The sequence below is a fragment of the Chaetodon auriga genome, chromosome 17, assembly GCF_051107435.1.
Source record: "Chaetodon auriga isolate fChaAug3 chromosome 17, fChaAug3.hap1, whole genome shotgun sequence".
NCBI classification, from domain to species: Eukaryota; Metazoa; Chordata; class Actinopteri; order Chaetodontiformes; family Chaetodontidae; genus Chaetodon; species Chaetodon auriga.
This window is the reverse complement of record NC_135090.1, coordinates 17,543,138-17,570,507: the sequence shown is the minus strand read 5'-3', so window position 1 is coordinate 17,570,507 and position 27,370 is coordinate 17,543,138. Positions and strand designations below refer to the sequence as shown.

The 27,370-nt window shown below is 44.3% G+C and overlaps 2 protein-coding genes across 4 annotated transcripts; both read left to right on the top strand.

The window, feature by feature from the left end:
• The first annotated feature begins 850 nt into the window (after positions 1 to 850).
• On the top strand, positions 851 to 6,617 carry neu1 (neuraminidase 1). The gene is made up of 7 exons (XM_076755362.1): positions 851 to 1,102; positions 1,463 to 1,652; positions 2,318 to 2,580; positions 3,933 to 4,115; positions 4,343 to 4,562; positions 5,037 to 5,273; positions 5,382 to 6,617. The coding sequence occupies exons 1-6, from the start codon at positions 1,016 to 1,018 to the stop codon at positions 5,255 to 5,257; spliced, it is 1,164 nt and encodes a 387-aa protein (XP_076611477.1). The 5' UTR covers positions 851 to 1,015; the 3' UTR covers positions 5,258 to 5,273; positions 5,382 to 6,617.
• Positions 6,618 to 6,969: 352 nt separating this feature from the next.
• Positions 6,970 to 26,204, top strand: prrc2a (proline-rich coiled-coil 2A). Of its 3 annotated transcripts, none has more exons than XM_076754017.1 (17): positions 6,970 to 7,097; positions 10,759 to 10,910; positions 12,328 to 12,505; positions 12,673 to 12,769; positions 12,874 to 12,955; positions 13,065 to 13,208; positions 13,710 to 13,951; positions 14,335 to 14,423; positions 15,082 to 15,224; positions 16,315 to 16,417; positions 16,532 to 16,721; positions 16,936 to 17,028; positions 17,260 to 17,806; positions 17,960 to 18,216; positions 18,387 to 18,696; positions 19,730 to 19,952; positions 20,238 to 26,204. In XM_076754017.1, exons 2-17 carry the CDS (start codon positions 10,796 to 10,798, stop codon positions 23,326 to 23,328), a joined length of 5,904 nt encoding a protein of 1,967 aa, XP_076610132.1. In that variant the 5' UTR covers positions 6,970 to 7,097; positions 10,759 to 10,795; the 3' UTR covers positions 23,329 to 26,204. The 3 variants fall into 3 exon arrangements, with proteins under 3 accessions (XP_076610132.1, XP_076610134.1, XP_076610133.1); XM_076754018.1 differs by lacking the exon at positions 6,970 to 7,097 and adding an exon at positions 7,124 to 7,295; XM_076754019.1 differs by lacking the exon at positions 16,936 to 17,028.
• Positions 26,205 to 27,370: the final 1,166 nt, after the last annotated feature.

The window sequence follows — 27,370 nt, the reverse complement described above, 5'->3', positions numbered from 1 at the left end:
GTCAGTCCTGAAAACTGCACCAAAGAACTGAACATACTGAAAGTTGTTTTAGGGAAATTTTGCCCCCGTGTGGACACAAGTAGTAAGTGTATTCAGCACAATACTCACAAATGAAGACACACAACCAGAAAATGAAATGCTTTAATTGGCTGAAATTAACAACATATACTCGTTTCATTTGTCTGCATTCATCCTTGCCTACAGTCAAAAGTAAACCCAGTGGAAATATTTTTTCCACATGTTATCCATCAGCTCATAGACATTAAATATATGCAACAATATTAGATGTGAAATATTTACCACAAGGTATGTTGTTCAGTCCATGTGAATTTCTGCACAATGATAGCTTTTTCTTATTAAACAGTAAAAACAAACTATAGATATTACAACTAAATATAATTCCAGACGATATGAACTAGCCAATATTTATTACGAATTTGATTACAAAAATACAAGACAAATAAAAAGTAAATTAAAAATAAATTACAAAGAAGGAAAATTTTTTTGTCAAAACTTAAAAAAATCAAATAATAATAAGTTTCGATTTACAATTTGTCGGAACAAATCTGTATAATAACTGCATTCAGTTAAAGTCAGTCTTATAAAACGAAATAATACACAGAACTGCAAAGGGAGACAAAAATCAACATAATAACACAATATACAAAACAGACACACGAACACAGTAAAACCTGTGAAAATATAAAATAGCAACGAAATTAGAAAATGTGATTATACCATTTGATTGTGCGTGAACTCTTTAAAAGAAATATACACGATCATGTACCTTTAACAAACTCGTCTTTTATTTTGGTGGGTGACGGTAGTCATGTGACCGCTCTTTTCGGTCATGTGACCTGCTGGCTCAGTCCCTGAAGTTTGGAACGCTGTGTTTGCGCCTTCGTTTCTCCACCTGTCTGTGTGTTTGTTTCGGTTTATTTAGAAGCGGATCTCCGGACTCGATGCTGAACTTTCTGTCGGAATAAAGACGAAGGCTTCAGGACGTGGATCCAACATGGAAACAGGAAGCCGGCTCGCTGCGCTCTCGTTACTTCTCTCTGCTGTGTCGTTTCCCCATGTTTACGCCATCGACCCTAAGCAGGTACAGTTAGCGGCTATCGCTACAAACGTAGACGATAAATACGTTACGGCAGAGTTCGGGAGCTCTGTGGAGTGGAAAATGATGATTGAGGTTTATTTCAGCTCGACATCTTTGACGCTTTAACGTGTTTGTCCAGTCTGCGCGTGCCTCGTTCTGCCCTTTGCTTTTGATATAAGGATATAACAGATATAGTTCCTGAGATGAAAGTCTGACCATCACCTGCACGTGTAGCCTGACAGATATTATTCTTGCCAAAATTGGTTTGTGCCTGCAGAGTTCCCTTTTTCCACCAGTCAGCATGTGTCCTCTCCACCACTTCCTGTCCTCACTTCTCTCTCATGTCCGTCCTTGCTGTCCCAGATTGACCCTCTGCTGTATGAGGAGCAGCTGCTGTGGGTGAGCGGAGTCGAGGGGTACGTGAACACCTACAGGGTCCCGCTGATCACCTACACCCCCAAAGGGAGTCTGCTGGCTTTCGCAGAGGGCAGGAAGTTGTTGGCCAGAGACTCGGGGTCAAAGTTCATCGCAATGCGGAGGTCCACAGACAAAGGCAGGACGACCACCACACAGTCATGCCATCAGAAACATGCACAAATTCCACCACGAGAGCTGTGATGAATCTAAAGGGAAACATTCACAAATGGAGGGAAAAATCAACACAATCTATAATAATAATAATATAAATATTCAAAAATCGCTTAACCCCACTGGAGCTCGCTGGTTTCCTTTGTGACAACAGGACAGAATGTCAGCATCAGTCATTCACAACTTTCACTAAATTATCTTTTCAACCTAAAGGCATAAAACAACATGTCTGCATTGAAATGTCTAGAATTGACTGGATCGATGTTATATATTTTGTTGAGTTGCGTACTAAAGTAAACAAGCGAGGAATATAATCATACAAATCTGCAAAACAGTTTTTCTTCATGTAACAAGTTCTTAAATGTTAAATGCACTTAAACGCAGTCGTACAACGTAACCTGAATGAACGTAACCTGAGTGAAAGGCAGTCAAAACTGTGACTGAAGTCAGATCAAAGGGTAAGTAAAGAGGAATATGACCAGAGTTTAAAACCTTAGATGGAAAGATGAAAGCATCGAGACAAAGACATCAAATATTTACATTTTGTTTAACGCTTTTGTCCAAATTGATATATGCGTATTATCAGGATTTCTGTCTGAATCCTCTTCTGTTCCTCCTCCGTCCCTCCAGGATCCACCTGGTCCGCGCCCAACTTTATTGTGGATGACGGAGACACGCCGGACGGCCTGAACTTGGGCTCGGTGGTGGTGGACGAGGAAGAGGGCTTGGTGATTTTGATCTACTCCGTGTGCTTCCACCTCGAAGGCTGCCGCCCGTCCAGCACCATGATGGTGCAGAGCAAGGACGACGGCCTCAGCTGGAGCCCGCCCAGAAACCTCTCGATCCAGCTCGGAGTCAGAAACTTCGCTCCCGGGCCGGGATTCGGCATCCAGGTGAGAGAATGAGGTGTGAGAAACTGTGGTGAGCTGAGCTGAGCTGTTTTCTAGTTGTAAAGATTTTATGCTGCGTTCAGGTCACATTGGTTTTGCTGTGTTATAAGCCACTGATAGGTTAGTCATTCACATCACACACTAGTGGTGATTACAGGTATTACAGTGAGACTAGAAGCAGAAATCTCTGTGGCCTTAAAGTGACATGAAGTCACAAAAACACGTATCTACTCTCAGTGAGGATATTGAGATTATCTTTTGTTACGGGGGTCGTGAAAATCCGAACTCGTACTTCTTTATCACAACCGATCAGGAAGCTTAGCTTTGTTTGAATTTGATCCTCCTGGAAACCGAGAACAACCGCGCTCGCAATTCTTTACTTTAATGCAAATATCTGGAGATCGCAAGTGAATTATTTCAATTTAATAACATAATCAACCTGTTATCGCTAGAAGGCAAAAGGGCCTTTTATTTCTTAGAATCAGAGATCAGGAGTGCCATGCCAGCACACACAGACGGCGTCCTGACAGCTGTAGCAACTGACCGAAAAAGTCAGATCAAAGAGTTCCCACTATTGATCAATGCATCAGAAGATAAGTTGCAGAATGTGGTCCTCAGATGGCCTTCATAACGTCATTACCTCTGCTCTTATAATAGGCTTCATTTGAGCAGCTGCTGATCTTGTAGAGTCTGTACTGTTGTCTGATATTGACTCATCACACATACATTGTTATTAATTGTTATTGTTATTGGATAATAATGAGCTCCACTTTGCTTGTATTAAACTTGTCAAACCTGGAAAATGTAAACGCCTGTCCAGATTGCGCTCCCTGATATGCACCTTGTTAAATTGCGTCATATTAATGGGATGAATTGAACGTGGAGCTTCATTTCTGGCCTTTTAAACAAGCATGTTGATGATTGCATTGGAAACTGACAGAAGAGCATTTGAAATGTTTGCAGCAACACAATAATTATATAATTGGAGGGGGGTTAAAATTGTGCAAATTGGTTGATTATCCCTCATCCACAGACGGAGTCGAGCATCTGTACAGTTATTATGAGCTTTTATGATTGTGGACTCTCTGCCAGGTTTTAGGACACTAAACCATCTGTGGGATTGCAGCAGATCAGGCACTGTGGATAATTATGATGGCTTGTTTCATAAGATAGTGATGCCCTTGTAGCAGACACATTACTTCTAACTCATTTTAAGAACTGCACCTTTTTCCGAGCAAATCTGTTCTTTTGTTTTTGTCTTTGGATCCTCTCTCATACAGACATTTTCAGAATTAGATGTAGTTTCTGTTTTCCACAGTTGAGTCCACGTCTTTTTTTCCCACTTTGCACTGCAGAAGCGCTACGAACCAGCTAAGGGGAGGTTGGTGGTGTGTGGTCATGGCACGTTGGAGGGAGACGGAGTTTTCTGCATCCTGAGCGATACCCACGGACGTAACTGGACCAACGGCGCCGCGCTGAAAAGCATCCCTTTCAACCAGCAGAAGAGGCCGCAGGACTTCAACCCTGACGAGTGCCAGGTACGCTTCCTGCTGTTTGTGAAAAGACGTTTATTATCGAAGAAATAAAACGATCCAACTGTCTATGAGAAAAATGAGAAAGTTCTTCACACTGAGAGTCTCAGTTATCCAGTCATCAGTTCATCAGCTGTGAGAAAAACACCACAGATTCTTCTCTTTGCTGATGCCCAGGTAGGTGTTGTGTTATGTCAAGCTAAACCCTTTCCTGCCTCTCTACCACTCCACAGCCGGTTGAGATGCCAGACGGCAGCATCATCATCAACGTGCGGAACCAGAACAGCTACCACTGTCGGTGTCGTATAGTGGTACGCAGCCGTGACGGGGGAGAGTCCCTGCCCATAGATGATCTGTACTTCGACTACGCGCTGGTGGATCCTGTCGTCGCTGCTGGAGCTCTGCAGAAGGACGGAGTGCTCTTCTTCACCAACCCAGCCCATGAGCTACACAGTAAGAGCCGCTAATGCCGAGAGTCACAGTCTCCTCCTCCTTCCTAACTGTAAAAACACTCTTACAAATGCATTCAAAACTTTACTGAAGTAAAAGAACTAAATATTAGATGTTAGATGTACTTAATTTAATATTATTATATTATTATATTGGGGTGAGTTTTGTTATTTTATGTAACAAATGCACCATTTTTGTGTGAAATCTGAATACTCAAAGTAACTACTAACTATATCTTCAAAATAAATGTAGTGGACTTAAGAGTACAGTCTTGGCCTCTAAAATATAGTTGAGTAGAAGTACACAGTAGCTTAAAATGGAATATGTAAGTAAAGTACAAGTACCTCAAAATGTTACGAGTTACTTTCTTTCCTTCATGCCAAAACAATCAGTTTACTTCACATGTCCATGTTAAAAAAAAAAAAACAGAATGAGAATACTGACCTCCTGCATCCCCCCCCCCCCCCCCCCCCCCAGGAGTTAACCTGACCCTGCGATGGTCGACGACAGACGGTAAATCTTGGGTGGATAAAGCCATGCAGATATGGGCAGGACCGAGCGGCTACTCCTGCATCACATCGCTGAACGGCAGTTCTCCAGAGGATCGGAAGTACATCTTTGTCATCTTTGAGAAGGGCAAGAAGGACTATGTCGAGACCATCTCCTTCGTCAAGATCCACCTGTATGGTGGCAAGTAGAGCGCGTGAGAGGCAGGTGAGCAGAAGAACTGTTAAGCTTCAGGTTTGATGGTTGGTTTGCATGCTGTTAGTCTGAAAAACACTGATCACATTGTTTCAATTTCATCTTTTGTTTGTCTCCCAGGTTCAAGTGTTGGCAGGAAAAGGGAAACAGGAAGATGCTGATTACTCCCACAACGTCTTCAGGACAAAAATAAAAGACTCTCTAAACTCACTTAATGATGTTAAATATGGGAAAATAGAAGGCTCAACGTCATGAATTTCCAACAGTTTGAATTTAGCCTGTGAAAAACTGATCTAAAAAATACTATTTTCCTCTTACCATATCTTCCTCCTCTCTAAAATTCCATTCCATTTCTCAAGTTTTGCTTAAAGTTTGCACAGCCACAATATTTGTCCTTGTTCCTAGACAAAAAGAAAAGATCAAGCAAGAGACAGGTTTGGAGACAATAAATTATTACCAAATACACTCCTTTCCAAGCAACTTCAGTAGTACTGTCATGTAAATATCTTCAGTTTTGAAGTCGATGGCTAAATTTTACAAGAAATGGCGATGACGATACCACGCTAAAGGCTTCATCAAATGAATATTATGTCAACACAATATAGATTTCAGCACCTCAGTCATAGATCATCTATCACTGATTCACCTCTCAGACCAGCAGATTCACTGTATACTCAGCGATGGTGTGAAGTGATTCCTGTTTGCTCACATACTTTTCAGAATTTCACAGTGAAATTGCCTGTTTTCAAACCTCATCTGCACTTTATTTCATTTTGCCTTTAACTTGCAAGTGTTCCATGAATCAATGGTGACGGAAACTGTAAAAATCAGAAATTATGTAAATGTAATGTTGTTAGTCTTTTATTATGACTCTGAACTTGAATGCTATTTCCAATTTAGTTGTTTTAGGACAGTTCTAATTAAAAGATGAGGTGTGTGTGTCTGTGTGTGTTTGGCAGTGAGGAGCTGAGTACGTATTGTAGCAATAGTATCTTTTGTACTTTGAACATACTCTGATATTTTGAAATAAGTCTGAACTCCACGCAACTCAGATTTGGATATTTATTTTGAAATCAAGTGCACATCAATGCTCCGTATTACCAGCATTGTTCACGAGGTTGCATTGTTTTCCTGATGGACGTTATCTGACCTGTGCTATCTAAAGAATAAATGATTTCTAACAATTATAGACCCTTTTATTTGATGTGGGCACAATGGAGCTGATTTGTCATTCATGATTTAGGCACAGATTTTATTTATTTATTTTTTTTGGTTCTTGAACAGCAACTCATGATGTTACAGTTAATATTACAGCAAAACAGCAAATCACATTAATAAAGTAAAGAATTGTACCATATGTGTGACCTGAGATACCCTCTTTGCTCTAGTTTTTCTAGATGCATTTCTCACCAGCTTTTGGGTATTTTTTCCATTTGCTTGCCAAACTAGAAAGTTGATGTTAACAAAATATCTAATCTTCATTCCTCATCACTCTAATCCCGATTTATGACACCTTTGACCCGTCTGTCAAAGACGGTGGATATATCACATTTTAAGTGAAAACTGTCTAAATGCAAACGTAATTCTCAATCCATCATGGAATAGAAATTATTCCATCAACGTCTACTTGGAATGTTTCCTGATCAGTGGTTTTTAAAAATAAAGAGTCGCATTTTTTTTTTTTTTTTTGCCTTACCGTTGAGGTCCCAAACGGCTTCCATCACACAAGCTTCCCCAGTAGCCGTTGACGGCTCTTTAGGTGACGGATCGAGCTCAGTATTACAATTTTCTTTTCCCCTTTTCATTTATTTTTGGAAAAAAAGAAAAGGAGTGCAAGTAAGCCGAATACCTTCTCTACCTATATAATACAAATCATTTCTAAGACAGCGCGATCTACTGTAAAGACCTTGTGTGTTTGACTATGCAGGAGGATAACGTTGCTTAGCTAGCTGGGTCACTTGCTAGAAAGCTACGCGATAGCTTAGCTAACCTCATTCTGCGTTACAACCTCGAGACAAGTCGGGACAAGACCAGGTCAGTGGCCGGAAAATTTTGCATGTTTTATGCAAGCACCGACGAGTAACTTTATATTGTATTAGAAATTATCACCATTACTACTGGGCACAGAATTGGCTACCAGTGAGGATGTTTTGTGTAGGGGCAGTATTGATTTTTTTGGAAAGGCACAGTGGTGCTTGGTTGTTGTTGCTAGCTAGCTAATGTTAGGTGGTTGTCTAGCTCGTTAGCTTAGTTTGGCTAAGTGTTAGCCAGCCTCTGTCATATCAAATGATTACGTGTTAGAGGTTTTTGTGAAAACTTCTAGTTGTGGTGGTTGCTTGTTTAGCTTGTTGAAATATGAGATAACGTTTGGTTGCTAACGATCTAAGACCAAGTTAATGTTAAAAGATAAACGTTAGAGCAGGTTGTTCGCTTGGAATAACGTTACACTGTGGAGCAGGTCGATTAGCTTTAGCTATTACAGTGTCAGTTTAAGATACACTGACGGTTGTCAAAACGGGTATTTGTTTCGATTGATAACCTTCAAAACAATTCACACTACGTTGCCTATAATGCTAGTGAGCTTATATGATCACCGTATAGTGGCAGGTTGGCTGTGTTAGAGCTAACTGTTATGCTACAAAACCGGTCTATGTTAATGTTAATATGCACCGGGCCTGTCTTCACCGCCATTTTGTTTTGTTCTCCTAATAAAATCTTTTTTTCTGCGTTGCCCTGTGCATACTACGAACGATTGATAAGCAACATCGTCGGCTGAAAACACCCAGTCGCGATGTCAGTGTGTGATTCGAAACGTAGCCCCCCACAGAGTCGAAGAGTGTTAAGCTAATGTTACCGCAAGGTGTTGAAAATGTATTATGAAACGTCAACGCAGTCCCCCTCCCAACGCGAACACTGAGGCCCCGTGTTAGCCAGCTAACGTTAGTTAGCACCACAATAAAGATGTCTCATGCGTCGGCAGCTTTAGCAGTTTGTGGTTTATATATTTGATTCCGATTGGGATTGCTACTGTCGTAGCTACCAGTTGGTTTTGCCCAAAGAGAATCAGCTCGCTGTATGTGGTCAGTGCTGATTGTTAGCTTTAGCCGCACAAGGCCCCTTTGTAGTATACGTTGCTGCAGTTATGGTTTGGTAGTGGAGCCGCTGGCCCCCGTTAATCCCCATACAACATGTAGTTGACCAGCCATCCCACGACCTAATTTTCTAATCTCATCTGGCTGCTGAGGCACGGTGCCGTGCTGCTGCTCTGTAGTCAATCTGCTTTTTCATCCGTGCACAGTAGAGGCAGTTGGCTTTGTTTTTGAGTCTTTAATCGTTGTTTTGGTTGTGGTTTTATATTCATCCCTATTTGAATATGTATGTTTGGCTAACGTAGTTACCGTACGCCACTGCTGTTTGCACATTGCTGGTATGAGTCTTGTTGTCTTCAGGTAGACTAGTTATTCAGGTGTAAGGTTACTGAAGACTGATGGAGCTATTGTGACTTGGAATTCCAGTCGTTTCTTTTTTTCCACTTTTCAGTTATTGAAATACACACTGGTCAGTATTATAACCACATAACAATACAGAGAGCTGTTGCTTGAGGTCTTTGTTTAGCTCATACATTTTTTTTCTTCTCCTCATGGACCATTTGGATTGCCTGACACCATTTCACAACTTCATTTAAAGAAACTGAATGGAATGACTGATGTGATTCCATCATAATAATCCAGGTGAATCATCTGCTCTCAGTGTTTGTGCCTAATGGGAGCTGGGCAGAGTCGGGGCCTGCGGGCAGCAGTTAAACCTGCTGGATGCAGCCAAGTTGTTCTGAATTGGACAGATGTCAGCGCAGTGTGTTTTATTGATGTGCAGTAAAAATGAGTTCAAGCTAAAGGCCTGGCAGTTGCCATGGAGCCAGCCCTGTCTCAAGGCAAGGCATCGAAGAACATCATTTATGATGTGTTGCCATAGAAACCATGGTTGAGCTTTTCTTTCCCTTTCTTTTGTACAGTGTTTCCCGTGATGAGGTGTTAAGTCATTCATTGTACCGAGTCTGCTCACACATCAAGCTGTGTTTATGCTGAATCTGCCCTCGATGAAATCTGTGTGAAGATAATACACCCTTTTGAAAGGATGCCTAAATTATCCCAGCGGTAAACCAGCTGTTCACCCGCCAAGAAGCCAGGCCAGAACGAGAATTCATTGAGTGAAATGCTGCACAAATGTTGACGCTGCCACGATACCCCTTACACACTAAGCTGAATGTTTGTCGTGTGTCAGTAAGAATTCTGCTATGAGGATGGTACAGCATTAAGTAAACAGTGCAAGCAACAGGGTGTGCGTGTGTGTTTGTGAGTGTCAACAACAAGTCACCCCCAAATATCAAAATTGTATCTTTCGGTAGTCATTGACAGGGCTTAATAGAACTATTCTCTTTTATATATATATAATTATTATTATTTTTTCAGTTCCACATGCGCCATCGTTATTGTGTTGACACTTTCGTCTCTGTGATGCTGCTCCATGTGACAAAGTCAAGATACTGTCTCGATTACAATCTGCAACACATGCAATTCCTCATATAACCATAAACTGCTGAGATTTTGTAAAGATTGGGCAGAAAGCCCAACAAGAACTCGCATATTGTTTGTTAAAGTCAGTGGGCTTCCAAAATATGCCAGAAATACTGAATGCCAAAGCTAGTCTGTCCTAAAATTAGTTTTTTAAGGAAGATTATTGGAGGTCAAAGTTTAACTTACGCTGTCATTGAAAGACAGATTTTGTGTCTTAAATGTACATAATTCAAGTGCACAGTGTATAGAAACAGGAAATTTGTATAGGTTTAATGACTACCTGTGTGATTTACTGGGATAAATCAGTGTTGTGTGTAGCCGCATTGTCTCCCGTTGGATTAAGGATTGCAAATTTGTAGAAATGGAGGAATTTTTACTTTGTGAGACAGAGGACTACAGTTCTCTAAAAGGATTCAGAAAATATTGTTGTGTGGACCACCAGTTAGTTAGTTACTGCACAAGGCTGTGCGTCCATGAAAAGTGAGGCTACCACACCTGAGCAGTAGCAGAAAACCTGCTTAGCCCTTGCTTTTAAAAATAGTTTTTCCCTTTATGAGTATGTGCCCCCAACACATCTACTTTGATGTGTCATGACTGATTGTCCTGTAATATATCATGTTTCACAGAGCTGTGTGTGTTGTGATACTGCTGTTTCTATAGCTAATATATTTTCTACCCTGCTCTACTGTAAATTACTCTTAGGCCACAGCGCATATGTTCAGGATGTTTTGATTTGCGAGACAGTTTCTGTTTTGCTAGCTGTTTTGAATGCATGCTTGTATAATCAACACTTTTACTCTCACTTTGTGTGTACATCTGGTGTCAAATCTCTCTTTCTCTCTCTCTCTCTCTCTCTCTCTCTCTCTCTCTCTCTCTCTCTCTGTCTCTCACTCTCACTCTCACTCACTCTCACTCTCCCCCAGTCTCAGGGCTCACCATACTCAATGAGCGGACAGCGCAATGTCAGAGCGCTCTGGGCAAACTGCAAAGGGGAAGGAAGGCAAAACCAAGTATGCGTCTCTCAACCTGTTTGATACATACAAAGGAAAGAGCCTTGAAACACAAAAGCCTGTTGGTGAGTATCATGCGTCTGTCATGTCCTTGCTGTCATTTTCAGAACACACATCCAGTGTAACAAAGGATTTCAACTCTGCTATACTGTGCAGATTTGTGATGTCACATATGCATGATATCACATATGCAACGCATATTTGCTCTGTCCTCCATGTGTCTCCAGTCCCCACCATTCTCTACACCGGTCCTGAGTCTGACTTCCTGTCTGGCTCGATCTGCTCTGTGCAGATTGACATGGCAAAAATAGGCCCGGCAGACTCTTCGCAGAGCAGAGCGTAGATGCGCTTCTGATACGGGGTTGCTATGTACCCAGTAGAAATGCACCCATTGACCAGAATGACAGCGATTAGCTCTGTCATATGTGTTGTGGGCAGAACATGAACATTAAGCACCTGATGGAAGTTGGTGATCATAGATTGGTCTTTCTCGACTTTCTACCGAGGGTATTCATTTTAAGATTCTGCCAGATGGTTTTGTTTTGTGACTGAGGTTATATTATGTTATTTTGTAATTGATCAGATAGAGCCTGAAGTAACAGATCTGCTATCGCGGTTGGATTTGCTCATTGGTGTTGTGATTAAAAGTGCCAGGCTGTGCTGCGTTGCCTCCCGACACCAAGTACTGCAACTTTGATGCATTACTCTACTGTCTCCCTAATTGCTGTGGTGCTGATTTCCAATACAGGAAATGGATGATATGCTGCATCTCTTAACTGCCTGCCAACAGGGTTTTGCTGATGCTGTTAATATTATTCAGGGATCAAGAATATTTACTAGCCTTATTTATGGGCTTTTGCACCTGTCTCAGAGAGAAAAAACATTTTTTTTAGGGTGTGTCACAACAGTAGCCATATAGGAGGACATTATGCATGATCTGGAGGGTGAATAGCTCTCGAGCCTTGGCTTGTCAGCTGAGCCTCGGAGCCACTGAGCCTGACCTGAGACAGAGGCTTACTTGTGGACGCTGTTTGACTTCTGTGCTGAGTCCCCAGTCAATGTTTTATTCAGAAGCTCCCCACTAGATCTAAGCAGCTGTCCCTGTTTCCAAACTACAGACTCCCCCCCCTCCTGCATAGTGAATCCATGCACTGCTGTGGTTTCTCTGAGTCTTAACGAAACAAATGAGGGATTGATATTGAGCATAGCTTCACTTTACAGAATCGGAAGGCTTTTCCATGCTTCTGTGAACATCAATATCATAATACTTTTCCATGAACTGTAGTTGAAGTGGGCTAACCAAAGTACTATCAACCCTCTAGCTTTGTGGGTTGTTCGGCATCCTAATTGTGTATCCAGCAAAGTAAGCAGCAAGCGCCATCCCTGTCATCAGGCTCCTCCTTGCACCCAGTAGATTTAATTGGTGTCACGTTTCAGTGGTCCATCTGTACTAATGACATCCTTTCTCTTCCGACATATCAGTTCCCCCCCGCCATGGCCTCCAGTCTCTTGGTAAAGTTGCCTCCGCACGGCGTATGCCACCCCCTGCCAACCTGCCCAGTCTGAAGGCGGAGAACAAAGGCAACGATCCCAACGTCTCGCTCGTTCCCAAAGACGGCACAGGATGGGCAAGCAAACAGGAACAAGCAGACCCAAAGAGGTAAGTAACCCCCCTTCAGCATCCAATTTATCACACTCATTTTAGACTTTCACTTTTTAAAGTTACTACAGTGGGGTAACAAAAACACACTTTAAGGGTTTCCTTTGGTGAGGCTGTCTAATCTTGTCTAGCGTCTGCCCGGTTCTGATTTTGTTTCTTTCTCTCAGTACCGATGCATTGTCAGCACCGCAGCTGGAATCGCAGCAGCCTGTGGGTTCAACGACACCTGCACCGACCCGCCCGAGAACCCCGCCAGCTTCAGAGGTACTGACAGCCACAGTTAAATGAATGCAAAGTCATGCTCTTAGTCATGTCCATGGAGATTTGTAGCAGCTATAGTTCACATATCATACTTGTCTCTTTTCCAGGCTCTGGCCCCAGCTTCAACCCAGGCCGTAGGGGCAAGGTCCTGGGCACAGGCCAGTGTTACACATGGAACACAAGGGGATGGTGAGTCTTCCTTTTTGTTCATCTCGCATCGTTTCTCTGGAAGAAGCTTTTAGTTACACATTTTCCCCCCTTTGAAAAATCGTTCTCCCCTTGTCTTCCCGTCCTGCAGGTGGAAAGGGATCAAACCAACCGTCGCCATTCTCTCGCGAGGAATTTCCCACCCTGCAGGCGGCTGGCGACCAGGACAAAGCTGGCAAAGAACAGGGCACTGCAGATCAGTGGTATGGGCCCGGACCAAGCCTCCGCCCCCAGAGTGAGTGTTGACCACTTAATCTCCAATAATTGATCAAATCATTAAGTCATTAAATTAAGTCAGAGAGAAAACTTCTCTCACAAGATTGTTTTTAGGAGTAGTGCCTATTTGTACACATAGTATTTATTATGTTATAGACTTCAGATCTTGGCTACTGGTTCAGTTGATAACATAGGGCGGCTGAGCAAGTACTTCAAAAGCTTTTAGTTAGAGACTAGACATAATGTGTGTGTATTTTTTTTTTTTTTCTTTTTGCTTTGGTTGGTGTTGCTATGTGCTTGCCAACGACAAATTCAGTTAGGGAATTTAATTTGGCAAAATAAGAAAGTTTCCCATTTATTAACATTAAATTATATCAAAAATTTAATCCATTCATTTTAAGTCCAGACACGGGTCTGGGTCATCTTTTGAAAGTAATGGATTTGCATCTCTGGTCTTGTTCCATTAGCGCTCATAAACCATAATAACCACTCCGTCCTCTCTTGTGTTCACCGTCTCCAGACGTTACAAGTTGGCGGGACGGTGGGGGCCGAGCCCTGGCGCCCACCCTGTCTGGGGAGGGGGCAGTGGAGGGTGGCACTGGTGGGGCTCTGGTGATGGATGGGGCAGCTGGGGTCCCCCCTCCGAACTCCCAGTCCCACGGGCCACCTAGAAACCCTCCCGCAGGCAGCCCTGCCTTGCCCCTGCCCCAGCCCCCTGTGGGGCCTGGGTTCTCACAGTACCGAGGGATCATGCCTCCCTTCGTAAGTTTTCCTCTTACTTTTCCTCGTTTACTTTAGGCAAATATTGCAGTATTTGTTTTCAATTGCTACGTTTTCGATGCATGATTTTTAAATGTGTTTTCTATAGCTACACAGCTGCTTTGCAATGTATTTCCAGGGTCTAATGATTGTAACATATTATAATTGGAATATTTCAACATTTTTGTGAAGAATTGTCCAGTGCTGCTCTTTCTTTTCATTACATTTTTGATTTTGCTGTGCTTCCTGTATAAATTAAAAGGCTGTAGGCTGCCACAGCTATTCTTAAGACTGCTCTCCTGACTATCAAGAATTTGTGTCTGAAGCTGATCTCTCTGTTATTATTGTTATTATTTCAATTCATTTTATTTTATTTTATTTTTAAGATGTATCCTCCCTACCTGCCCTTCCCGGCCCCCTATGGCCCGCAGGGGCCGTACAGGTACCCTGCACCTGGGGAAGGGGCTGCTCCAAGGTATGTTCCTTGCCAATATCAGTTATAAAGCAGTATTGTCTTACTTTTTGACAGTTTATTCACATGGTCTGTTTATCAGTAGGTAAAAAACTCTCTCTTGATGGCTCACAATTTAGACTTGGTTCACATGTACACAGGTATTTTTTAAAATGGGGTGTTTCCTCCTTCGTCCTGTTCAAACAAGCACAGTTTTAAAAATTTCTGTCCATATGGAAAAGAAAAACACAATTGAAGTGCTGCCAAGAGCATGTCAAACCAATGGGCAGTGGTATAACTTTAACAACTTATTTAAACCACATTAACATTAACACTGTTTTGTCCACTTACGCCATTGCACTAAATTGCTTCATGTAATCAAAGGAGATAATATCGCACGCTCTGCTGTCAAAATCTAAAAATGCATCAACACTGCGAACAGAGTTTCTGAATATCTTCACCCTGGAAGGAGTTTTACAAAAGGCTTATTTTCAGTGACCTAAAACTGCATTTGTGTGTGAACAATAGGCCAAAACGCAAAGAAAGGGCTCTGTCTCAAAAAACAAAAGAAAAAGATGTGTATGTGTGGACTAAGTCTAAATTTTAAATTGAATCAGTTTTCCTGCCTTTTGGGGCCACACTTCAACATGTTGCTTACAAAGGACCTCCTCCCCTTGTTAAGGTTCTCTCGTGGGCCTGACAGTAGACCTCAGGGTGGCCCACGTGACGCAGGCGGAGAGGTGGTGAAGCGACCCTCTATCCTAAAACAGGATGACCTGAAGGAGCTAGACGAGCTGGACCATGATGGAGACGAGGGCTGGGCAGGTAAAAAAAAAAAGATTGTTCAACTAACTTATAAATATGGTTGGCTATGGAGAACCTGCTCTGATTTGGAACCAGATCACAATGTACAGAGAGCAGTGGTTCCTGATTGGATCATGAGTTTCTAATTTCACATTGTCTCACAATTATTTTGTTGCTGTTGTACATGGGAGTGTCACGTCCCATTTAGTTTTGACATTAAAGTATTGTTGTGTATTGCATGTTGATTTAGTGCTTATGCTGCTAAATGTTTAAGGAGGTATGACATTGTGGTACTGGGATAGATTGATGCTTTCTAATGTTGCAGATGTTTCTGCATATCATATTTCCTGCTGATCCAAGCAGGGGTGTTCCAGGCACTACAATCAGCTCAGAGGGGGAGGAGGGGGGGAGCGGCGGATCAGGTTTATCAAAGTGAAAGATGATGAATAATGTATAATATGGTAGGGTTGGGTGGTATGACAGTATAAACCGAGATTTAGCAATACTGTTTCCACTGTGGGAGCTATCCCTTAAGCCGTATTTACACACTGTCATTCACAGTGTATGCACTGCTACCCTGCTACACAGCAAGCGAGTGGGAGTGTTGATGACATTGCACAGAGTGTAGCTGCTTCATACTCTTTTCCACTTGCCTGTTTCCACTCTTTTGTTGACACTGACATTGCGGATACATCCAAATATACTTAGTATTGATATCAACTCAAAAACAGTCGTCATTGCGGGTGAGTCCTGTCTTCAACCCTGGCGCCACCCCTCATTTAAACCAAACAAGAGTTTTGTGTTGTTCTATTTGGAACCTTAAAGCTTACGTTTTGAAAGAAAGCTTTGCATGTGAGGCAGTTTTGTTTGTGTGGAAGTTCCAAATAAAACATGAAAATAATCACGAAGTGTGGTACGATGTTGCTCTTTAAAGCCATTTCTTAATTGAATTTACTTAACAATGACTTATATATCATCCTAAAAAAATCCATATACTGCGATAAAAGATTCTGGCCCTGTCGCCCACCCCTGTAATATAGTCTAAATCATAATGTTTAGTACAAACATGGCTCTGATGTTTTCTTGTCTTTTTTTCCTTCTTCTTTAACAGGGGCTCATGAGGAAATTGATTACTCTGCCAAGTTGAAGTTCAGTGATGATGAAGGAGATGAAGAGGGGGACGAGGAAAGGACCGAAAGCAGCAGTGACTCGCGGTGTGTTACCACATGCATTCAGTGTGTGATAACCTCAAATTATGACAACATAGCTTTGTCTGAAAAAAAGTATACTATAATTTGTTTGAAAGAACGTTTTTTTCTTGTCCCCAGCGAGCAGCAGAGGTCCCAGGAGGCCCCCCCTGCAGCCTCTCGCTCTCGAGCCTCGGACAGTGGCGGAGACTCCCGCCACACCCCTCCCTCTCATGCTGACAATGGCTCTCAACCCCCCTCCAGCAAGCCAGGATGGGCCGAGGAGGGAGGCAGTGGCTGGGGAGGCCAGGGAGCACCATCCAACTACCAGGTAGAAGTGATGAACAGCAGCAACAAGGTGTTGCTCAGACAGGCCATGCTCAGGCTCTGAGAAGACGCCAAGTCCAGATTTACAACACAGGACAATTTGTCCATACTGTTAAGCAGAGACTGATTTGTGGGCAGAGATGTGTTGGCGTGTGTGCATTTTTGTCAGTGTAGATTATTGTGGTGCAGCATGGCTAACTGTGTCTGCCTGTATACAGGGGCGCAGGCCTGGCTTGGTTGGTCCCCGGGAGCAGCCCTCCCCCCCACCGGGGCCGCTCCTCGGACAAGGGCCTTACTCCTTTTACCGACAGGTAGACATCCGTATAGGGCCTCATAGACAAACCATTTCTGTCATTGTCTCATCCACCGCCCACAGGTTTTATGGTTAAGTCATCTTTAGTTTTAAGTTTGCTTTTTGCCACTTGAGTTCTGCTACAGTTGGTTTAATCATTCGTTAGACATTTTTCTTGACAATGTTGCAGTAATGTCATCTGCAGTTGAAAACTGCATAATAAAGCATAATATATTTTCTAACTGTTCAGGACCGGCCCCACAACCAGGGTGCATCTCTTGTCCCAGGGAAACCTGGCCCCACCCAGCTTCAGCCAGCACCAGGAGGCCCTACTCCTCCTCCCCAGCCGGGCCTGCTAGTCCATGGGGCCCAGGGGGAAGATGAAGATGAGACGTGGCGTCAACGCAGGAAGCAGTCCTCCACCGAGATCTCTGCTGCAGTGGAGCGAGCCCGTCGCCGCCGTGAGGAGGAAGAGCGTAGGATGGAGGAGGAGAGGCGTGCAGCCTGTGCAGAGAAGCTTAAGAGGCTGGATGAGAAGCAGCAACAGCAGCAGGGCAGCAACGTAGGGGGCGGTGGTAGCAGCAGTAAAACTCCCAGCCTTGATGGAAACTCTACAGCTGCCACAGCAGGCAGTCCTAGTCCATCTATTTCTGCCTCTTCCCCCAACATCAGCCAGCCACCATCCCCCTGTGTGGACCCTGAGGAACTTCCCGTGCTGGCTGTCCAGCCGGGGCCCAGTCCTGGAGTCAGTGACCGACAGCGAGCCAGCAGCAACAGCAGCTATGACTCCAGTGCAGGTGAGTTTCTCGGATGCACATGATCAGTGATGACTGGTCTGAATCATTTGGATCACTGACATGTGATTCGGTTTTCTGATGTTTTTAATATGGCATTTCAAATAAAGCTTCCACCTCATGGTTATGGTCCTACAACCTACTTTCTTGGTTCAGATGCCCAACAGTGTCCCCAGCCAGCTGTGTCACAGCCACAGCAGCCCACGCTGGATGTACCTTCAGCAGGAGAAATTAAGGAAGAGACCATGGGCAGTCCTCACATTCGTGGAGGTAGTGGAAGTGAAAGAGGAGTCGACCCAGTGAAGATTGAGAATATTGGAGGGGGAGCAGGTCGTCAAGCTGGTGGTCCTCCTGGCCAGGGCTACTCAAAGTACCAGAAGTCTCTTCCACCAAGATTTCAGAGGCAGCAGCAGGTTAGGACTTGTCAGTTGTTTAACTACAAGTATTGCTTGAATGGTTGTTGCAAACAAAAATAACTCCCACATTTTCCAACATATTTGGCTACCAATGGTGGCATGACTTTTTAGAAATTCTTAAACTTGCTGGGTTCTGTGTTTTCTGTTTCACGTTTATTTATCTTCAGGAGCAGCTCCTGAAGCAGCAGCAACAATGGCAGCAGCAGCAACAACAGCAGCAGCACAGCCAGGCATCACAAAGCCAGCTGTCTCCTCAGCCTCAGGGTCCACAGGGTCCTTCACCAGGGTCCACACCCCAATCGGGTCCTGGACCCAAGCAGGGTGGACCCCTTTATCAGCCCAGCAATATGGTTCGACCCCCGCCCCTGCCAATGAATTTCGACCCTCGCTGGATGATGATGCCCTACATGGACCCTCGCATGATCCAGGGCCGCCCTCCACCAATGGACTACTATGCAGCTGGCATGCACCCATCAGGTGAGTGGATGTGGCATATTCAGCGAGATCAGTCCGTATCGAGACTCCCTAAAACTTGGTATTTCACTTCACCTTCAATCCTGCATCAGTATCAAGAGAATTTTGCGCCTGATATGCTTTGTCTGCTTGCATCGGGTTGTCTCATCACTTTTTAGATAAGCAATCAAAACGGTAACCTCAAAGTTGTTTATTGACTGAATCTCAGGATTAAACCTAGAGGAGAGCGGATGTCTTTTCCTCTGCTCTGCTTGCATTACTGTCACTCTCTGCTGCTCCCACTCCCTCACTCAGTCATCTGCACACTCTGTGTGCACACAACGTTTTGGTTTTTGCCATTTCACTGATGTGCCTTCTGGGTTTTCTGCCAAAAAGACGATATTTGTGCGAAAACCAGAAGTCAATATTGACTTATGATTGACATTTCCTAAACCTAACCAAACTGACTGAAATCTGAAAAAAAGAAAGTAAGTCAACTAAGTTTAGAAATAAAAAGTCATATTTAACTTATGGCTTCACACAGGACTTAAACCTCAGTCTCCTGGGTGAAATTCCTATTATTTGACCCATTCATCCACCACAAACTGCTCCCTACTTGGAATTGGTTATAGTATCACCTCACTTAATAAAGGCTTTTGGGCAGAAAGCCCTGAAGGAAAACTTCTCCCATTAATGTGTTGAAATGGGCTTAAAAGGCAGACTATCAATTTTAATGTAAATAGGTGTGAGACCAAATATGCAGATTACAGGAAAACAATGTGCAGGGAGATTGCAGAAGTGTATGCTACTCGCTCCTGCAAAACAACTTCTATCTGGGTGAAATGCCAAGTTTTTAGGGAGCCCTAGTCACTGGTATTAATTGTAAAATAAAAAAAAACAATACTACTGTATTACAGAACATAGTATGTGTATATGGTGTGCCAGTGCAGTGACATGCATGCTGAAGTGATTACTGTGTAGTCACATTATGTCTTGTTTTGTTGACAACATCTGTTTGGATGTTTTCTTTTTTAAAAAAAATTCTTCACTCCCACAGGGCTTATTGGGCGTGAGCGGTCTGACTCAGGGGGATCTGGTTCGGACCCCTTTGACAGGCAGCAACAGCATCCAGGGCACCCTCACCGTGGGACCCCCCCTATGGATCCTAAGCTGGCCTGGGGGCCGGAGGTATTTCCTGGTGGAGGGGAGGGCCGTGGGCTAGCGTCCCCCCTCAGGCAGAAGCAGGCATTGGAGGATGATGATGGAGCCAAAGGACCCAGGTATGGATACAAAAGTCAGTCTGGGGTAGATTTAAGTTTAATATATTCAAGGTGAATAAAAAAATATTTTTGGATGCATGACTCATAACTGTGTCGTTATATTGCGAAGTCAGAGTTTTACTTTCTCTTGGTGTTTTTGATTCTGTATTCAACCTGTATATACTGTATATGCTCAGAATACTCCAAGTGTAAGAGGAAAAGTTTTTTTCTTTGTGATACAGGCAAAATTACACTTAATTGAATGGATTCTATTTCATTTTTTTCTTTCTATTTTCTTTATCTTAGGAGCGACACTCCTCCACACCGCATGCGAGAGGGTGGATTGGGACCCATCCAACAGCCCAGCTCCAATTCCGGGACATCCAATCAGACTCCACCTCCCGTTGGCACTCAGGTTGGGGCCCAGGGTGGCAGTCACCACCCTCATCACTACATGAGTGGACGGGGCAACTACAGCAACTTCCCTGACCAGGGTGCGAGGATACTTCCCCACCAACAGCAACAGAGGGCAGGTGAGAGGGGAAACCAGCCACATAGCTTCGCCCACCAGGATGAAGTGCCTCCCCGAGGATCTCAGCAGGGGCAGATATGGGGAGCCCCACACCCTCACTACGATCGCAACGGTAGAGCTGATCTCCCCCCTGTTGAGAGCAACTCTCATCTCCACCACCATCACAGCCACCACCCACAGCAGCCCCACTTCCCTCTCCACTCCCATAAGCCAGAGAACAGTCGTGACAGAGTTGTTGATGCTCCTGCTAAGAAGACAGACTCCTCTCCCCCAATCAACCAACCTTCCCTCTCATCTTCATGCTCTTCCTCCTCTTCCTCTTCTACCCGAGAAGATGGGAACGTCAAAGTTGCCCTGCATCATCACCCACCCCAGAGAGAGAGTGAAGTTGGTATCGGGCACAATCTTGGTGAAAGAGGCAACAGTGGCAGCACTGGCAGTAGTGGCCATGTGAAGCAGGAGAAAACAGGCCCAGCATATGCTCCCCATTCCTCCGTGACCTCCAGCCCACCGCCCTCTCAGCATAGCAGTCATACTCAGCAGCAGCAGCAGCAGCAGCAGCAGCAGCATCCCCATCCTAAATCAAACCAAAGAGGGGGGCGGGAGCACAAGACAGAGACCCAGTGGGGCCCACGGCCTGGCAGCAGCAACACGGGTGGAGGGTCCTCTCATGGTAGAAGGGCCAACAATACAGGAGGTGGGAACGCCTCCCGTGGAGGGGAGGATTCCTCCAACACTGCACTGGACCACAAACCCTCCAACCAGACAGGAGGCAGCAATGCCAACAAGAGAGCTGGCCCCATTAAGAAGCCAGTGCTGAAGGAGATGAAGAGAGATGGGGGTGAAGTTGATGGAGGAGAAAAAATAAGTGTAGGCTTCGGGAAAGATAAAGAGCAAGATAGTGGCCAAACCACCTCCATGAAACAGGAAGCCTCCTCCATCTCCCAGAACACATCAGCTCTATCTAAAGATGAGTCAGCCCAGGCAGCCAAACCCAGGAATGGAGGAAAAGAACGATCCTCAGGAGGAGGTGGGGGAGGGTCAGGTAGAGGGCCCAAAGATGTAGACACCACCTCTTCAGGATTTTCAGGATCCTCCTCTAGGCGGGACAGGGACCGCTCCTTTGAGAGAGGAGGCAGTACCTCCCATCACCATGGAGTGCCTGCCAAAGGCAGCAGAGCCAGTCGTGGACGAGGGGGAGAGTTCTTTGGGCGTGGCCGAGGTTACCGCGGCACCTACATGGCCACTGCTGGGCCCAGTGGTGGCAGTCGAGGTAGAATGGGTGGCAGGAGCAGCAAAGACTACCGCTCATCTGTTGCTGGAGGCCACCACCATGAGTCTAAGGCTGAGGGGGGAGGTGGCAGGCATGGTCAAGATCGGTCCCAGCATAACCCAGCCAGGGCCAGGAACCGAAGTGAAACCCGCAGTGAGGGTTCAGAGTATGAGGAAATCCCCAAGAGAAGGAGGGAGAGGGGTTCAGAGACTGGCAGTGAGAGTGGTGCAAGTGACCTTGGTCATTCAGACAAGGATGAAAACCAGAAGCCCAATACCAAGAATGGCTCTGATCATGCTAACACCACTGGCAGCGGAAGCATGTCATCTGCTCCACCCAGAGGTTCCCAGGCCCGGGTCTTCACTCCCAGAGGTGTGCCCTCTAGGAGGGGAAGGGGTGGAGGAAGTGGAGGAGGAAACATCTACAGGGGTAGTGGCAATGTTGGAGGAACACCTGGAGGACACAGAGTTGGACCCAGCTCAGCCTCTCATGGACCCTCAAAGTCATCAGCCGCAGGCCGAAAGCAACAAGGCCCACCGCAAACCTCTGGACCCAAAGACTTGGGCAGAGGAGGCAATGGAGGAGAGAAGAAGGACAAGATAGCTGATGTAAGCCAAGCTCAAAGTCAAGGGTCCAATCCCCCTCAGCCGTCTTTGCCCACTGCAACTCCTGCCACTCTAGGTTCCACTGAAAATGGAGGTGTTGTGACCCAGCAAGCTTCAACCAACCCTACATCAAATTCTGGAGGGCCAAATGCACTCCCTCTTCCCACTAGCCGCGGGTTCCCTCCCAGTGGGTTTGAGCGACCACCTAGACGTCGCCGCCATGGGCGTTCCCAGCATCAGCAAGACAAGCCGCCTCGCTTTCGCAGATTGAAGGAGCGAGAGAATGCCGCACGCATCAATGGAGGAGTGGGTGTCATTGGGGGAGGAAGGCCCTCCTCTCCTTCCCTAAATTTAGTTCAGGACAGTAACGGAGCCCCCATCTCCACTCCCATGCCAAGTAATGCCCAAAATGCTAACCACAACACCACAGTAACAACCAACAATAACAGTGGTGGTGGGCACCTGAGCAATTCAAACAGCCACCACCATCACCACTACAACCAGGGCAACGCTGGGCCGACCCACGCCCAGCACCACCACAGCCATGGAGCAAAGTCCCCTGACTTTACCAATCAGAACTCAGACCAGGCCAATGAGGAGTGGGAGACTGCCTCCGAGAGCAGCGACTTCACAGAGTTCAGAGACAGGGAAGGAGGAGGAGGAGGAGGAGGAGGAGGAGGAGTGAAGTCATATTCTTCTCACCATCCCCACCACCTGGGAAGGGGAGGAGGGGGCGGCGGAGGCGGAGTTGTGGTCGAGCGTGAGATGACAGGAAAAGAACCCTCAGCTAATAAAAGAAGCTTCTCAAGCCAGCGTCCTGGCATGGAGCGACAGAACCGCAGGGTCAATGCCGGAGGAGCCGGAGGCGGAGGGGGAGGAAGGGGCCCACGAGGCCCGCCTGGTGGTGGCTCTAGTGGGCCCAGTAATGGAGGTGGCAACCGCGGGGAGAAGCGTGGCAACTGGCCCTCCCCAAAAAATAGGAAGTGATGGAATATTTCAAAACATGTCAGATGAAACCCACCCACATTAAAACCACCCTCTTACATCTTAATCCTTTTTTTGCTAATTATTTCATGGCTTATCTGTTGGCATCCCTAAACATATTCGTGTATTGTACAGTATATGGAGATGATATTCACATTCACTTTAAGCCCACCCACCCCCTCACCACGGTCACCTCTCTCCCTTTGCATCAATCTACTATCTACCGTCCGTTATTGTAAATTTCTCCGTTTGTTCCGTCTTGCTCTCCGTTCAGTTATGCCCCTCCCCCGACCCCGCCCTTTACCTTCCCTCAAGAATCTCACCCCAGTTGGATTTGACAAGCATGTGGTTCTGCAGTGGAGGTGCACGTGGTTTTGACAGAAGACATTCACACAGAGCTCCATACACACTCTCGCATATACAAGCACAAAATATGACATCTTTACAAACACATGGAACACATGCAGTCGCGTGAGTGCAAAGTGAAAATGTGGGATTAAATTGGCAAAAATGTTTGGATTGGGCTAATTTTTATATTTATGTACCTGTGTATATTTCTACCACACTTAGGCCTTGGGTGGTATTCAGTAGTGCAGTTCTGCATTACCTCCCTCACAAAGGGAAAGAGTGCAGCTTCATCTTTTAACGAGAACAATGTAACATGTTTTTTTTCTCTTTGTCTTTTTTTTTTTTTTTTTTTTTTTTTGGGCCTCGTGTTAGTTGAGTTTCAGCCTCTGGGAAATGTTAGGGGCGTGTGTTTTTTCTTCAAAAAAGCAGGTCATTAAAATACCTTTTTACTAAATTCTCCAATTCCTCTTTCCGCTGACTTTTTGGTCTCTTGCAAATCGTGTCTGATTACTGTGATAAGACCCATTGAAGTACTACTGCTCAGTGCTCTCCTACACTCGCATTGATTTGTCTTTAATATCAATGTTTCTGCTGCTTGTTCAGATAGACGGTGTGATTTTTCTTTTCTTTTTTGTTTAAACCCCCAAGTTGTTGACCTGCTCTGACATTTCATTAGCTATTGGTTGGTCCTTTTTAGGAACTAAAGGCTTTTTCAGCCTCATCATAGTAACCTCCGTACCTGCAGACGTTCTGCACATAAAATCAAAGTTATCCTAAGGACAGTAGTTTTCTCTCTCATCCATGAGTTTTGTTTACCCTTTGAAGACTGTATTGATAGCTTGATGGCTTTATTTAACAACCATTATTTCCTCAGTGACTTCCATTTTTGTGGAATGAAAATGTAGGTCATGATGGAATAAAGGCAAAAAATGTTTGACCTTCAGAAAATTGTTTATGCTTCAATAGGTAATCGATTTTGTTCTAATAAGCACTCCCTGTTATAGAATGCAATGGTCTCTCTCTCTCTCTCTCTCTCTCTCTCTCTCTCTCTCTCTCTCTCTCTCCCCCCCCCCCCCCCCCTTTCTTTTCCTCTTCTTTTTTTGTTTGTTTTTGGCAAGTTTCATGTGATGCAACAGGACAGGTACTCTGTCTGGGCCCAGAGTACAGAGCTAGGCTGTGTGTTGTACTCTTACACCCCCCCAACCCCCACCCCCACCCCCGTGCTCCCGTGGAGACTCTCACACCAAGAAGGACTACTACCAAGAGCTCCTTGTCTGAGGAAGTATTTTTCAGAGTGTGTGTTCTCCGGATGGCCGTTTTCAGTACACGGTGGCAACCAGTAGCCCAGGCTGATTGAATTCAGGACAATGCTGAAAGTGTGACGAAAGTGTCACGCGAGTCACCTTCTGCGGTTCACATGGTTTCAGAGATTTCCCTCGCAACAAATAATGCCGACCTGGAGTGTCGAGGAAATATCGGATTGATGTAGGATCACGCTCATAAACATAGTTTGTATCATACACAAAAGACATAAAATGGCACGCAGCTTGAAAAATGGCCGGGGACGACATCCAGTGTGAACTACATCGATTTATACATCTGCATCTATTCTGTCACTGCTGTAAGTTGGGGTTTGTTTGTTTACTGACAACAGTTTGAAGATCGTCTCTGGGATGTTGTGAGTAGGGCATTTGATGATTTGTGCATGTGCGTGCGTGCTTGTGTGTATGTGTGTGGCATGTGTGCGTTTTCTGGTGTCTGTAATAACTCGGGAAGGGGTGGGGACCAGAGGGTTGACATGAATGGCAAGCACTTTCTGCCTTGTTTGCCCACACTTGATTTAACCAATATTATTAAGACAATTCTACTGTTTCTTAAATACATCCACATATATACATTCAGCTGTGTGTATATGTTCATCATCCAAATGAAGAACATGCAGTGGAGAACTTCACCAGTTTTTTTTTTTTTGTGTGTGTGTGTGTGTGTGTGCGCGCGTGTGTGTAATTTAAGCATACATTCTTCAGCAGGCAAGTGAAGTTGGACATACTTTCTTTTTCACTGACTTCTAAGCATGAATACACACCCATGGGTGCAGCTTGCCTTGCCTGTTACTGGTTTATACATTGATAGCTGTACACTTAACACTGGCTCAAAGAGTCCTTCATCCCTCCTTAAATCTTAATGTTGATGTGCGCATTATTTTATGTACCCATGTTAAAAGAAAACAAAAGTAGTGTATTCCAGAAAAAAAATACTCAAAGATTGTACTGTTTCCAGCATTACCAAGGTACCTGGAGTGGTTCAAACTGTTTTTAGCATTTATGGTTTTATTAATGGAACCGTAATATACACACATGTATGTATATTGGTATGTATCTAAGTTTTGTCTACCCCAACTTACATTCCCACAAACAAATGTTGCCATTTTTAGTTCAAGGGAGCAATGTACAAGCAGAGAAGTGTCTTACTATAATAAAGTTATACAGAGAAGGCAAAGTCAAATAAACTACTTTTGATTTAATGGAAAATGTAATTGCATGTCTCATTCTTCTTGGCAGGTGGGTGAAAGACTTCGAAAAATTTGAGCAACAGCCCAAAAAATAGTTGGGAGTTTGTGTAAAGCATTAAACATAATGCAGTAATTAGCAAACTGTGTTTACTGACAACAGGTTTGCAAAGTGTTCCTGAGCCCTTGCAGGAATATCCTTTATACAATCATGTGTTCACAAAGTGGTGAACCTCGCTCCATCCTCCCTTGTGAACGACTGAGCCTTCCAGGATGCCCCTTTCATACCCAATTATGATACTATCTCCCGTTACCAATGAACTTGTTTACCTGTGGTTGAGTGAAAGCATTAAATCTGTCGTCTTTGTACTGTTTTCAGTTGAGACCACACTCAGATCACATTCTGCTTTGTGTCACGCAGCGTCCCACCTTTTCTCCAATCAGGGCTGTCGAGAAAAAAAAACTTGTTTCACTGCAAATGTTTTCGCGTGTCATAGCAGGAAAAGCGGAGGTGTGACTTACCAGCAGTGGTTTAGTTCTATATGTGTCACACTTAACTGGTTCTAATGCTGCCCTAATTAGCGTTGCTAGTTAAACCTGTGCGTGACAAAATGTTCTCTGTGAAGGAATGTTTTGAATTTTGTTCCAACATTTGGTTTTCAGGTAAAAGAATTCTGTGAACATTGTTATTAGTCACTGTCATGTAAGGTTACTGCACACCACATCAGAAATATTACCAGACCAAAGCTTTCCAATCTGCTGTCAGGCAGTGGCAATGAAAAGTCTTACTTATTTAAGAAGTGGTGGAGTAAAGGTCGCATGTAGCAAAATATACATTATAGTGTGTTAAGGAACCAGAACTGCTGTCAATTTGTGTTTGGTGTGATTTACAATGAAATCAGATTAATTCCTCCTTCAAGGGTATAACAGCTGAAATGAGAAGACTGGCGGCATGTTTTTGTTTGCTTCTTTTCTCTTTGCTATAGTTTTATATGCTATATTGCTGACAACAGTTTTTTCAGAGTATTCTGTTCATTTCTGAGCTGGAAAGTGTGTTTTCTAGATGTTTTCTAGAGAGCATAATATCTCATTGAGTTTTCATGAGGTAAATATTTGTTCACAGTGAATATTTAGTCATCTTTTTATTTTCAAGGATATTTTTATTGCTCCATAGTAATGTCAGTCTGC

Coding starts and splice junctions, on each gene's coding strand:
- neu1 (XM_076755362.1), top strand. CDS start 1,016: ATGGAAACAGGAAGCCGGCTCGCTGCGCTCTCGTTACTTCTCTCTGCT. Junction 1,103..1,462: donor ACGCCATCGACCCTAAGCAG/GTACAGTTAGCG, acceptor TTGCTGTCCCAG/ATTGACCCTCTGCTGTATGA. Junction 4,563..5,036: donor CCCAGCCCATGAGCTACACA/GTAAGAGCCGCT, acceptor CCCCCCCCCCAG/GAGTTAACCTGACCCTGCGA.
- prrc2a (XM_076754017.1), top strand. CDS start 10,796: ATGTCAGAGCGCTCTGGGCAAACTGCAAAGGGGAAGGAAGGCAAAACC. Junction 13,209..13,709: donor ACCAAGCCTCCGCCCCCAGA/GTGAGTGTTGAC, acceptor CACCGTCTCCAG/ACGTTACAAGTTGGCGGGAC. Junction 13,952..14,334: donor GAGGGATCATGCCTCCCTTC/GTAAGTTTTCCT, acceptor TTTATTTTTAAG/ATGTATCCTCCCTACCTGCC.